Source organism: Gopherus evgoodei, chromosome 3 (genome assembly GCF_007399415.2).
Source record: "Gopherus evgoodei ecotype Sinaloan lineage chromosome 3, rGopEvg1_v1.p, whole genome shotgun sequence".
Lineage (NCBI taxonomy): Eukaryota > Metazoa > Chordata > Testudines > Testudinidae > Gopherus > Gopherus evgoodei.
Window position 1 is genome coordinate 26,719,755 of NC_044324.1, and position 12,236 is coordinate 26,731,990.

Below are 12,236 nucleotides of genomic sequence, written 5' to 3' on the forward strand. Positions count from 1 at the left end.
TCTAAGTTTGGGTTTTTAGGTGCCACTGCAATACAAATAATGAAACAGCTGGATGGGGAGAGGCAGTATGATAATCTAGTGACTAGGGCACTGGAGTGGGATTCAGGGGACTAAGGGTATACATCCATGTACCTCAGTTTCCCCACTGGCAAAATGGGGATGGTGCTACTGACCCTCTTTGTAAACCACTTTGATAAGACCTAGGCTTTATTACCCTGGATTCCCCCTGCTGTTCACACAGCCTCAGAGCGTGTGTGCAGCGTGCGTCTCGGGGAGCCTCGCTCAGCCTGTTCCGCACACCCCTGAAGAACAGGCAGTAGCTGCAACCAGACACCCTCCCTCCCCGGGGTATGCAGGCAGCTAGACCGCCCCTCCCCCATCCTTGGGCGGCAGGCACGCACAGCCCCGCCCTCAGGGGAGCCCGGGGCAGCAGGGCTGACTCTGAGCCAGACACTCCTCCCCCTCCCCGCACGCAGAGCAGGACCCATAGAGCGCGCGGCGCCGGGCTAGAGAGTAGCCAGCAGGGGCCGCCGGGCTTGCGCAGCGCCCCCAAGCGGCAGCCGCGGCTTGGCGGTGACCGAGCGGAGAAAGGGAGAGGGAGAGTAATGGCGGCCAGTTAGTGTGTGACTGAGCCGAGAAGACGGCGGCGAACTCGGCGCGCTCGGTGTGTCTGTCTGCCCGGCCGCCCCGCTCCCCGGGAGGAGGCGGCGCCCCGCAGCCCTCCCTCCGCGGCGGCGGCTCCCCGTGTCCGCCTTCGCCGGGGCCATGGTGAACACCAGGAAGAGCTCCCTGCGCCCCCTGGGCAAAGCGGCGGCCGCCGCGGCCGGAGCCGGCAGCCATTTCATCTCGTCCCGGACCCGCTCCTCCAAGAGAGGCACCAAGGCCGGGCTAGAGGAGGCGGCGGCGGCCCGGGTGAGGGAAGCGGCGGCCCGGAGAAGGGCTGGGAGGGCACCGCTGCTGCCTCTGTCGGGGCCGGCGGGGCAGAGGCAGAGCTGGGCAGACGGGGAGGGGAGCACCGGCGGGGCTGTCTCTGCCGGGGTTGGGGAGTGACTTGGGAGCCGGCAGAGGGGCGGCAGGGGGAAGGGGATCCGTCCACACTCGGCAGTGCGGGGCTGGGGCGGTACGGACGAGGGGAGCTGGGATTTGCCGGGGGACGAGGGGTGCAGCTGGGCTGCCGGGCTGGGTTACTTTCGGGTGTGCTCAGCTGAGCTGGGGAGAGGGACGGCGGCTCCGGGGTGAAGAAGGGGGCTGGAGGGCGGGTTTGTGTGGCGGGAGCTTTGGGGGACAGGGGTTGTAGCCGTGGGGTGGTGGAAGACTTGGGAGCAGAGGGGACAAAAGTTCTCGTGCCGCCGGCTGGCTACATCTGTGTGCGAGAGGGGAACAGACAGGCTGCTGCTGTGCCCGGCAGGGGATCGGGGAGGTAGGAGCGGAGCAAAGCTCCCTCTCTGGCTGCGCCTGGGACTGCACGGGAGGGACAACAAGAAACAAAAGTTGGGAGCTGCGGCTCCAGTAGCATACAAAATAGTGGCCTCAACTCACCTATGACAGCTGTCCGCATCAGCCTTGACAGCCCTGCTTTGGGCATGTCTCCCTCCGTATTTTAATCCCTCCCTTGAAAAGCAAGGGAAAATAATAATTTTTGCCTATTTGCTTAATTAGCTGTTTTCCCAGCATGATTTATAATCAGAGCTTTGATTGTATGGTCTAATCACAGCTGAATCCAACAGCCTAATGTATGAAACTAACATTTTGTAGATTATAATCTATATCTACTGCCGATTTCAGGAGGCTTGTCTTCTCCACCCTTTCTGGAAAGATTTGCTGACAACAAATGTATGCTCCTCCTTTATTAGAGGGGGCTCCTTGTGTGATTGGAAGAAAATTGATTGCATTACTACTTTTCTGCTGGTGGTTCTTGTGCTCTGATTTGAAACCCATAGTCTTAACATGATACACAGTAGGTTGCCCCTGCACTCAGTGTGTCTAGAAAGATTTAGGGCTGAATGAATACAGGAATGACACAGCTGAGGATCAAAATGTTTGACAGTCATGCACCAAGGGACCACATTCCATTCACTGCTGAGGAGGAAGACATGGAGACAAGTAGAAAAAAGCAGTAGCAGCCAGAATTGTTAAAAACCCTCTCCCCTTCCCTTTGTTTACAAACACTAAAGAACACTGTTGACTAGGTGTCAGCTGTAAACTGTGTGTGCTTTTTCAGTCCTCTCCTGTTTCTTCTTAATTTCCTTCTTTTTTTCTCTGTCTGATTTTTCTTTCAGTTTCTGCTCTCTGCTATTTTTCTGTGCTATGGCTAGTAAAGCTTCTAACACACATTCCAGTATGCCAGTCCCATGAGCCTCGTATACCCCGTGAACCAAAGTTTGACTTAACCCTCTCTGGCTTGCTGTGTAGAGGAGTGTACTGCTGCTAAGCACTAAGATCATAGAATCATAGTAGATTATTGTTGGGAGAGACCTCGGGAGGTCATCTAGTCCAACTCCCTGCTCAAAGCAGGACCAATCCCTACTAAATCATCCCAGCCAGGGCTTTGTCAAGCCTTAAAAACCTCTGAGGATGGAGATTCCACCACCTCCCTAGATAACCCATTCCAGTGCCTCACCACCCTCCTAGTGAAATAGGTTTTTGTAATATCCAGCCTAGACCTCCCGCACTGCAACTTGACACCATTGCTGTTTGTTCAGTCATTTGCCACCACTGGGAAGAGCCTAGCTCCATCCTCTTTGGAATCCCTTTTCAGGTAGTTGAAGGCTGCTATCAAATCCTCCCCCCCCCCTCTTCTGCAGACTAAATAAGCCAAGTTTGTTCAGCCTCTCCTTGTAAGTTGTGTACCCCAGACATCTAATAATTTTTGTTGCCCTCTGCTGGACTCTCTCCAATTTTCCACATCCTTTCTGTAATGGAGGGCCCCAAACTGGATGCAGTACTCCAGATGTGGCCTCACCAGAGCCAAATAGAGGGGAATAATCACTTTCCGTGATCTGCTGGCTACTAATGCAGCCCAATATGCTGTTAGCCTTCTTGGCAACAAGGGCATACTATTGACTCATATTCAGCTTCTCATCCACTATAATCCCCAGGTCCTCATCTGCAGAACTGCCGCTTAGCCAATCGGTCCCCAGCCTGTAGCAGTGCAAGGGATTCTTCCGTCCTAAGTGCAGGACTCTGCACTTGTCCTTTTTGAACCTCATCAGATTTCTTTTAGCCCAATCCCCCAATTTGTCTAGATCACTCTGGACCTTATTCCCCCAGCTCAGTGTTATCTGTGAACTTGCCAAGAGTGCAATCCATCACATCATCTAGATCATTAATGAAGATGTTGAACAAAACTGGCCCCAGGACAGACACCTGCGGCACTCCGCTTGATACTGGCTGCCAACTAGACATTGAGCCGTTGACCACTATCCGTTGAGCCCGACGATTTAGTCAGTTTTCTGTCCACCTTATAGTCCAGTCATCCAGTCCATACTTTTGTAACTTGCTGGCAAGAATACTGTGGGAAACTTAGCAAAGCTTTTGATTCAAGTCAAGATATATCATGTCCACCGCTTTCCCCATATCCACAGAGCAAGTTATCTCATCATAGAAGGCAATCAGGTTGGTCAGGCATGACTTGCCCTTGGTGAATCCATATTGACCATTCCCGATCACCTTCTTCTCCCAGTGCTTCAAAATGGATTCCTTGAGGACCTGCTCCATGATTTTTCCAGGGATCGAGAGTGTTCCTTTCCATTGATTTAAAAATGCACAGACAAATTATTTCCTTGTTATGGAGTGAGGGAAAGGGGAAAGTGAAATTGTCCTGAAAATCACTATATCCATACCAAGATACTTTTACAAATGAAGTGTTTCTAAAGGCAAGTGTGTATCTTTGCATGACCTAATGGATTTGTTTTGGAATACATTGGAGCACTCTTACATTAATCTTAGGCACACTCCAAAGTATTCACTGTTGTTAGTCTTTTTTTCTTTAGAAAAATAGTAGCCAAAAGCTATCAGAACTTGTTAGAAGCTTTTTCTCTTCTTCCTTTTCATAATTTTAGTGCATTCATATTTTCATTTTCAGTATGCATTTTACACTGTAGCTTTAAGTATGGGAAGCTGTTGTTAATATAAGGTCTAAGAAATTGATAATGATGTGATCTGGAAAAGGTACAGAGAAGTGCAACAAACATGAATAGGTATATGGAACGCTTCTGTATTAGGGGAGAGTAAAAAAACTGGGACTATTCAGCTTGGAAAAGAGATAACAAAGTGGGAGAGATATGACAGATCTATAAGATCACAAATGGTGTGGAGAAAGTGAATAAGGAAGTGTTTTTTTACCCCCTCTCATAGCACAAGAACCAGGGGTCACCCAATGAAATTAGTAGTCAGCAGGTTTAAAACAAACAAAAGAAAGTGCTACTTCATCTAAATACACAGTCAGCCTGTGGAACTTGTTGCCAAGGCTTGTTGTGAGGGCCGAAAGTAGATTCCAAAAAGAATTAGGCATGTTCATGGATGATAGGTCCGTCAATGGCTATTAGCCAAGATGATTAGAGATGCCAGCCACCCCATGCTCTGGGTGTCCCTGAAGCCTCTGACTGGCAGATGGTGGGACTGTATGTTGGGGTGGATCACATGATAATTGCTCTGTTCTGTTCATTCACTTTGAAGCATCTGGCACAGGCCACTGTAGGAAGATAGGATACTAGGCTAGATGTAACGTTGGTCTTGACCTAGTGTAGTTATTCTTATGTTTGTAAGCTCTCAGATCTCCATGAAATGTTAAAAATATCTAACAATTTTCTGTGATTAAAATGTGCCAAAATCAATAAGGTGGTTAGATATCAATATTTATGTAGAAAAAAATAGCTGAAATTAAAAAAAAAAAAAACCCACACCAAGCCATGATTTATAAAATTACTATTATGAGACAGTGTTGTAGCTGCAGTGTTGGGGGGAAATGAATGGATTAGTATGTCATGTATGTGTGTTTGGAGGCAATTGTTTCATTTACTTCTCAAGTTGGTTGTAATGATGTCTCTCTTTAAAACCTACCATAGATTTGTGATCTGAGAACCCCAGCTCTGCTGGAGGTCTGGTGAATGGGAAGTTAAAGGTTTCAGCAGACTCCAGGCGCTCTATAAATCAAAAATATTGTCTATACCTTTGTGAGCCTGAGTTTACTTCCACAAGAGTGTTGACTTGGGATCCCTGTGGAATGCTGTTTCTTGAATATGTTTGCAAATACCAGTCAGGGAGAATTGGTAAGATTATTTTTGTGTTCCATACCATTGATTAAAATTGAGCCAACAGTATGACAGTATCCTCTAAGAATGTTGGCCATACCTGATACAGTAGATGCGGGTCTACAAACTGCACCCATCGGTTTTGTCACTCTTCCATTCCCGCCCGCCCCATGGTTTTTCTTGGCATTTTCTAAGATATTTTAGGTTATAAGCACACATTTATGAGGCTACACTTGAAAAGACCCAAACTTAGGGGAAAGGAATATATGAGATTTAAATGTCTAATGTATTAAATGTTAGTATGTTGTTGAGTAACATGTTTCAGGTGATTTGCTTGGTAGATTCAAAGACTCAGATGTAATACATGTGCTATGTATTGGCCACATACTAAGATTAAGAAAATCAACTTGCTAAATAGATCAAGGAATCAGATTTTTATTCTCTGTAATGGTATGGCAGTATTTAGTACTTTAAAATGTGAAGAGGAGAAAGCGAGGTGTATTGTTTTCATGCTTAATTTGTAATATTGTAAGTGTAATGGGAGGTTTGGTTGCCTTTTATGTAAGATGTAAGAAATTACCCATTTTACTATTAAAATGTCACTTGCAAGTGTTTTATGGCTTGATATTTAAACATTCTGACAGGAACAAAATTTATCAAGCTATTCAAAATTATAAAATTATGAAAGTAGGTTTTATAAACTTTAATTCTGAACCTCACTCAAACTGTAAAAAACTTAAGTAAACTTTTTTTACCCTAAAATACATGCAAGAGTTTCTATTGTTAATTTACGAAACTAATTTTTCTATGTCTTTTAGATACTGATATAAGAATTGTAATTGCAATGATTGGGTGTAATTAGCCATTGAAATTAAGTTTACCTTACTCCACAATATTGAGAGGTGATTCTTTAATGCAGTTGCAAAAAACTAAAAGGCATGTATTTATTTCTCAGCTACTATTATTGTAGTTTTTTTAATCATGCCACTGTATTGGTCAGACATTTTAGAAATCTAGATAAGATTAACCTAATTTAATTAGGCAAGGAAGCATTAAAAGTACTTTAAGAGCTACTTGAGGGCACTCTGATTACTGTAATACAAGTTCCTTGCTAAAAGTAGGACTGCCAACATGTTCAGTTCAGTTCAGTAGGAACATAGAGCTCTCCATTGTACTTAATTGCTAATAGGAGCACAAACAGAACTGGGGATTGACATAAAGCACTGTAGTTACATGGAACATAAGCACTATACAGCATTTTTATGATTCATAGTAACAATAAATATATATATCTTGATTTAAATTTCTAAATATATAAAAATTAATTGAAATAATTTTTTCCACATTAAAGGTGTGATAGTATAACTTTACAGATTCTTCTTCAGGGTATATAGTCATGGCTACTCTTTAGTTCTTAAAAATACCAATTACTCTTTAATGGTCAACAACTGAAACATATTAAAATATTTTTGACATGTTTTTGACTTTTATTTTTATTTAAAAAATATTAGTTTTAAAACGTGTAAAAATTAAAGAAGTATTTTTTCCTTTCAAACAGAATAGCAAAAGACGTAACATGTTTGTTTTTGTTTTGAAAAACGCTTGATGCAGATTAATGAGTATTATTGTCTTTCCTTTTACACTTAAACTTCCATTTTTACAAGTTCTAAGGACTTGTTGGTTTGGAATTTCCTTTTGATGATTACCTATATGACAGTGCCTAACACTCTTAATGGCTATTCTATGTATTTGAAATAAAAATGCTGGAAAATTCACTGATCTTGAGTCATGTAGGAAAAAGAAAATGACACTGCTTTGCACTTGTGTTTAAAAGTTATTTAAAGAAAAATATCCGTCCTAAAGATGCTCCTGTATTTTCAAATCACTGAGTTGAGTATTAGTTTTACTGTTTTCAGTAATGCTAATGGGAGTATTTCAGATAAAACTTGCACAATTCTTATGAAGTTATGAAAAAGATGTTGGTTAAAGGCAGATTCTTGAGGAAATCCATCTTTGAAAGCTAGTCGTCCCCCCCCCACCCGGCGCCCCTTGTTTTAGTGATGTTCCTTACTTTTGAGACCTGGCATGAGAAATTCAGGAATAAATCATGTAGTTTGTTCCTTAGTACTGTGTTGTTCACACATCTGTGCATAGTGGGAAATGGAACAATTGTTCCAAGTGGTCAACTTCCTGCCAATATTCTAGTATGCGTAAAGCTTGTTTGACATTATATCACTTAATGTGCCCAAATGAACATGTGGGGATAGTTTTTCAAAAGCAGTCTACCAAATCATTTTGCCTGTGATAATCTGGAAATTGGGTCACATACTAATGGCTAAATTTTCGTATAGAAAAATAATTACATATTTTGCTTGACACTGCTGGTCATATTCTGCAATAATACTATTCTGGATTTTGAACTCCTTGGAACTCGGAAGTGAAGCAGGATAAAACATAATATGTGAATAAGACCTCCAAAGGGCATTCGGGAAATGGTGTTGGTGATATAGTAGGCTGCTCTCTTTCTTCTGAGTACTAAACCAGTATCCCAGTGTAGCATTAATGGAGGCTGCTTATGGAGCTGCCATCTTTCAGATGAGTCTTAAAACAGGTCAGAGACACTTTTCATTAAAGATCCCATGGCATTTTTTGCTAGAATTGTGTTTAGCTTGGGGTTCTGCAAGGTAATTAACTCAGGTAATTATGTTCTGATCACCCAATTTCCCCTGTACTTTCAGTTGGATGTAGTATATTGTTCTGTAATTTCTGCCCTAAACTTCTATATACTGATAAACTGTTGATGTTCAGCCCAGTAATTGAATTTATTACTGTATAAATCTTTATAAAGCTCTTTTCACACCAAGTATCCAGTACCTAGGCGTGGATGACCTTTAGTCTTCTGCTACTCAGGTTGTAGCTATGACCTGGTCATTTCAGTGTGTTTATATATTTTATTACTAATATAGCACTCCCAGTTTGGGCAGTAAAAGCCCTCACACCACTTCTAGTGCAGGGAGAGGGAGGACCATGAGCTTATGTATCTTTCCAGGTATATTTCTCCATCCTTTTTTCTCTGCTATTTTCTCCCTGTCTGCTGGCTTTTTGTTTTGCTCTCCCTTTTCCTTTGACTCACTTTCCTGGTCTCTGAGCCTGGTCTTGTTACATTAACTTACTTCCTCATTACCTTTTGGAACATTTTTTGCTCCTCAGTGAGTGTTCCTGCTGCCTCTACCAAATCTCCTTTCTCAATTCCCACAACCCTACCGGTCACTGTCCAACTGCTATGGATGTTTGAGGTCCCAGCATTTTTCCGATCCTCCTGCTCAGTGATCTTCACCCAAATCATTCTGCTTATTTATTTAATTAGATTTATAGGAGTGCTAAAAGGAGTGCCTAGCCATACACTTTAGGCTTTCTTGTCCGAGCTGAAAATACATACAACAAACACATTGCTGTTTCAGTAGCAGTAGAGAGGAAGAAATTTGGCTATCTACCTTGTATGATATTTCTGTAGCGCCTTACGTCATAAATCCGAAATAACTTGTACAAATTATGTATATTATTCCCCTCCTTTTTAAGTTTAAATTAATACAGTAGTTTCTAAATGTAGTTCTAATCTGCTATGCGTAGCCTTGGAGTTTGGACCGTAGGGAAGGAAAACAATGCTAAGGAAAAAACCAAGCTGGTGTATGGTAGATTTTGAATATTTTTTCTTTTGGTTTTTGAACTTGTCATTGAATATTTACATGAACTAAATATATATTTCAAATGCTTTGATAATAGAATCTAAAAATTTCTGTAAGGTGGGAAGGATGCCTGATAGTTCAATATAAAACTGGCTATGTTAACTTCCTGTATTCTTCAATTTTTGTGGTGTTAATTTAACTAAATCAGGAGCTCTTAATGTGGCGGTTGTGAACAGGTATCCGGTAATTGCAAATACTCTGTCCCTTTCATACTGGTAAATGGGGTGGACCCTGTATAGAAAATTGGGTACCAATATGCAAAAAAATGGAGCACCACTGCACTAGGTGGTTGTTTCTTGTTCTAATTAGTAAATTCAAAACTGCTCATCAATACTTGAAAAGCATGAGAGTTAGTTTTTAGTGATTAGTAAACATCTGTATGGCTTGACATGCCTGAAGTTGAAGGAAGTTGTAGGAAATAAGAAATTGAATATGCTAATGAAGATGATTCTTCTGATGTAAAATGCAAACATTGTCAAGAATGAAGTAGTGAGTGGAAAGGGATTCATGCTTCTTTTAAAAGTTCAGAAAATAGGCTTCTTCAGATTTATCAAATGTGCCACTACCTTAAAGATTGGTTATTGAAGCAGAGGAGCAAAAGACAAGAAGTTTTGATGATTCTGCAAGTGAGGTATTTCTGATGCCAGAGTCACTATTGAAACGTAGCATCAATCATTATGAAGTCAGTTCCAAGGCTGGTCAGCAGCTGTTCAGCATCAGGAATGTTTTCTGTTCTTTGGCATCCAAAAACCCCAACAATCTGTCTGTGATTATGGAATACAAACAGTTGAAAGTAAAGGCTTTTGGTAAGAAAGTCGCAATCTTTTTTATGCAATAAATTTCACCTTTCAACCTAGCACAAAGTGAGCAATTTAAATAAATGATTAAAGCACTCATCACAAATATACTTCTCCAGACAAATTTAAACTTGCTTCTAGATGCTTTAAATAAAGAAACAGAGGAAAATTAAAAGAGTCATTGACACTGATGCAGCATAGATGGATGAATATAAAGTAATTACCAAGTAATGATTGCATGTATACATACGGGGAAAATGTATTTCTGCATAATGCTATTGAGTATGTGTGAGAAGAGAAACCTGTAGAATATTATGTCCTAGTAGCTAAATGTGCCATCCAAATATTCAGGGAAACTTATGACAAGGAGAGTTCTTTGTGGTTTTCCTCAGACAACCAAATTAAAATGAAAAAGAGGAGAGCTCAGGTGCAAACATCATAATCTTCTGACCTGTAAGTGGTTCAGCATTTTTATCCAAACGTTCCTGAGAAAGAAGCAACCCATAACACAGTCCTTAAGGACATTGCAGAAGGTAGAAGATACTTTGGCATCCATGATCAGCCTTCATGGTCGGTTGATTGAATGGAAAAAGCAGGCTTTATGCTTTAGTGCTCCAGTGACACTTGATGGAATTTTTAGTAAGACCGTGTTGCTCTATTTTCTTCCAACTACCATAAAATATGATTAAATTTGCACTGAGCATGAAGAACTTAAGTCAAAGAATTTTGCAAAAGACTGTAAAAGAAAGCACTAAATTTACAAAAGCAATTGAAAGAAGTTTTGAAGGAATTTGACAAATTACTGGAGGATTACTGGGAAATCTAACTTGATCTAATTAACAACAAAGATCTAGAACTTTACAAAACCAAAACCAAAAAAACAGTTCAAGGAAGCTATGGAACCTTTCCATGACTCAGTCAAAATGACTGATCCCAAATATAATATTATTGATTATAGTTAATAATACTTATCACTTACCTCACTTTCACTGGTAGATCTGAAAGTGCTGTACAAAGGAGGTCAGTATCCTTATCCCCATTTTTTCACATATGGGGAAACTGAGGTATAGGGAGGAAAGTGACTTGCCCAAGATCACCCAGCAGATCAGTTTCAAAGTGAGAAATTGAATCCAGGTCTCCTGAGTCCCATTCCAGTGCCCATTCCAGCAGGCTATTAATGCTTCCCTATAAAGGTTATAGGTTGAATCCAGACCAGGAAGAATAGGCTGAAATGTAGATGTTAGACAGTAATCTTGAATTCTTTCCATCTCTCCTAGCATGTAAAATTGAAGATCCAGATTTCCACCTCAAATTGGTGATGGGGTGGAGGGCATGTATGAACATGGTGAAAAACTCCGCAAGTTTTTAATCTCCCAGAAGGCAGGACAATGGACTTCAGAACTTTTGTTATAGTTTTACCCCCCCCACCCAAATCTGCACTCCTAGTCAACTCTTCATCAACTGAGTATTTGTGTATTTGTTTGGCTGCTATGGTTTAATAGGCTAGGTGCAGAAAAAACAAATAGGTTGTTAAAGTGTATTGATGTACAAGGACAGATACAAAAGAGTATCAGCCCTAATTAGTTAGGCTAGATATAGTTGTGCAGTTGTGTACAGAATTATACAGCTTTAAACTACACCTTTGTGGTTGAAGTGCAGTTCAGATAAAACAAAGTGCACAGTGCCAATGTGATCTAGACCTAGACTTTCTTTTGGAAAAAGTGTATGTATCTTTTTATGTCTGAGGAATAAAAATGCTTATAAAGTGAGCCCACATTGTATAGTATTTATTAGAATATCCTTCTTCCCTCAAGAAAAAACTAGTAGTATTCTAAATAGGGCATTACAACAGGCCTGCTTGGTATGGTAGAAACAAGATAAATTCTTTATTTGGTCACCTCTTTGTTTTCTTCCCTACTTGTTACATCCATCTTAAATAATAAAAACCTTTAGTAACCCACTTCATCAATACCCTGAGACATGTTTGCACTGCTGTTCAGAATATACAAGTAAGCAGTAGTTACTGACCCCAGATTTTCTAAGGTTAGTCAAAACATTGCTCTTATGAGCAATGTTAATGTCTACAAATCATAAATCTCATTTCAAGGAGATAAAGGCAGAAGTAGAGATACTTTTGAGTATCATCGGTAAAGCAGATTTCCTGATAACATTTAGTTGTTTAATACAGTTACATTTCAGGAGGTTAATTTGGTATTTGTAAAATGAGAGAGAAGAGAATAGTAATTGAAATAATTTGGACACCTTTAAAACTACATAGTTAAGAAATTAATTTAAAAATCTTGAAATTGAATATGTTAGTGAATAGTAGAAGAGGGAGACAAGATTATAGATGATGAAGGGAGTAAAATAATAGGTGGAAAACTATTGTATCAAGTTTTGCTGAAATGATATGAACAATATAATAATTGTGTTGCTTGTAG

The 12,236-nt window shown here is 40.8% G+C and overlaps 1 protein-coding gene across 2 annotated transcripts in view; it reads left to right on the top strand.

Moving 5' to 3' along the window:
- Positions 1-622: 622 nt before the first annotated feature.
- ATAD2B (ATPase family AAA domain containing 2B) overlaps positions 623-12,236 on the top strand; it is a 170,462-nt gene continuing 158,848 nt past the window's right edge. For both annotated transcript variants that reach the window (XM_030555339.1, XM_030555340.1), the window contains exon 1: positions 623-912. In XM_030555339.1, coding sequence (XP_030411199.1) covers positions 766-912 — 147 coding nt within the window. In that variant the 5' untranslated portion in view covers positions 623-765. The remainder of the gene's footprint in view (positions 913-12,236) is intronic.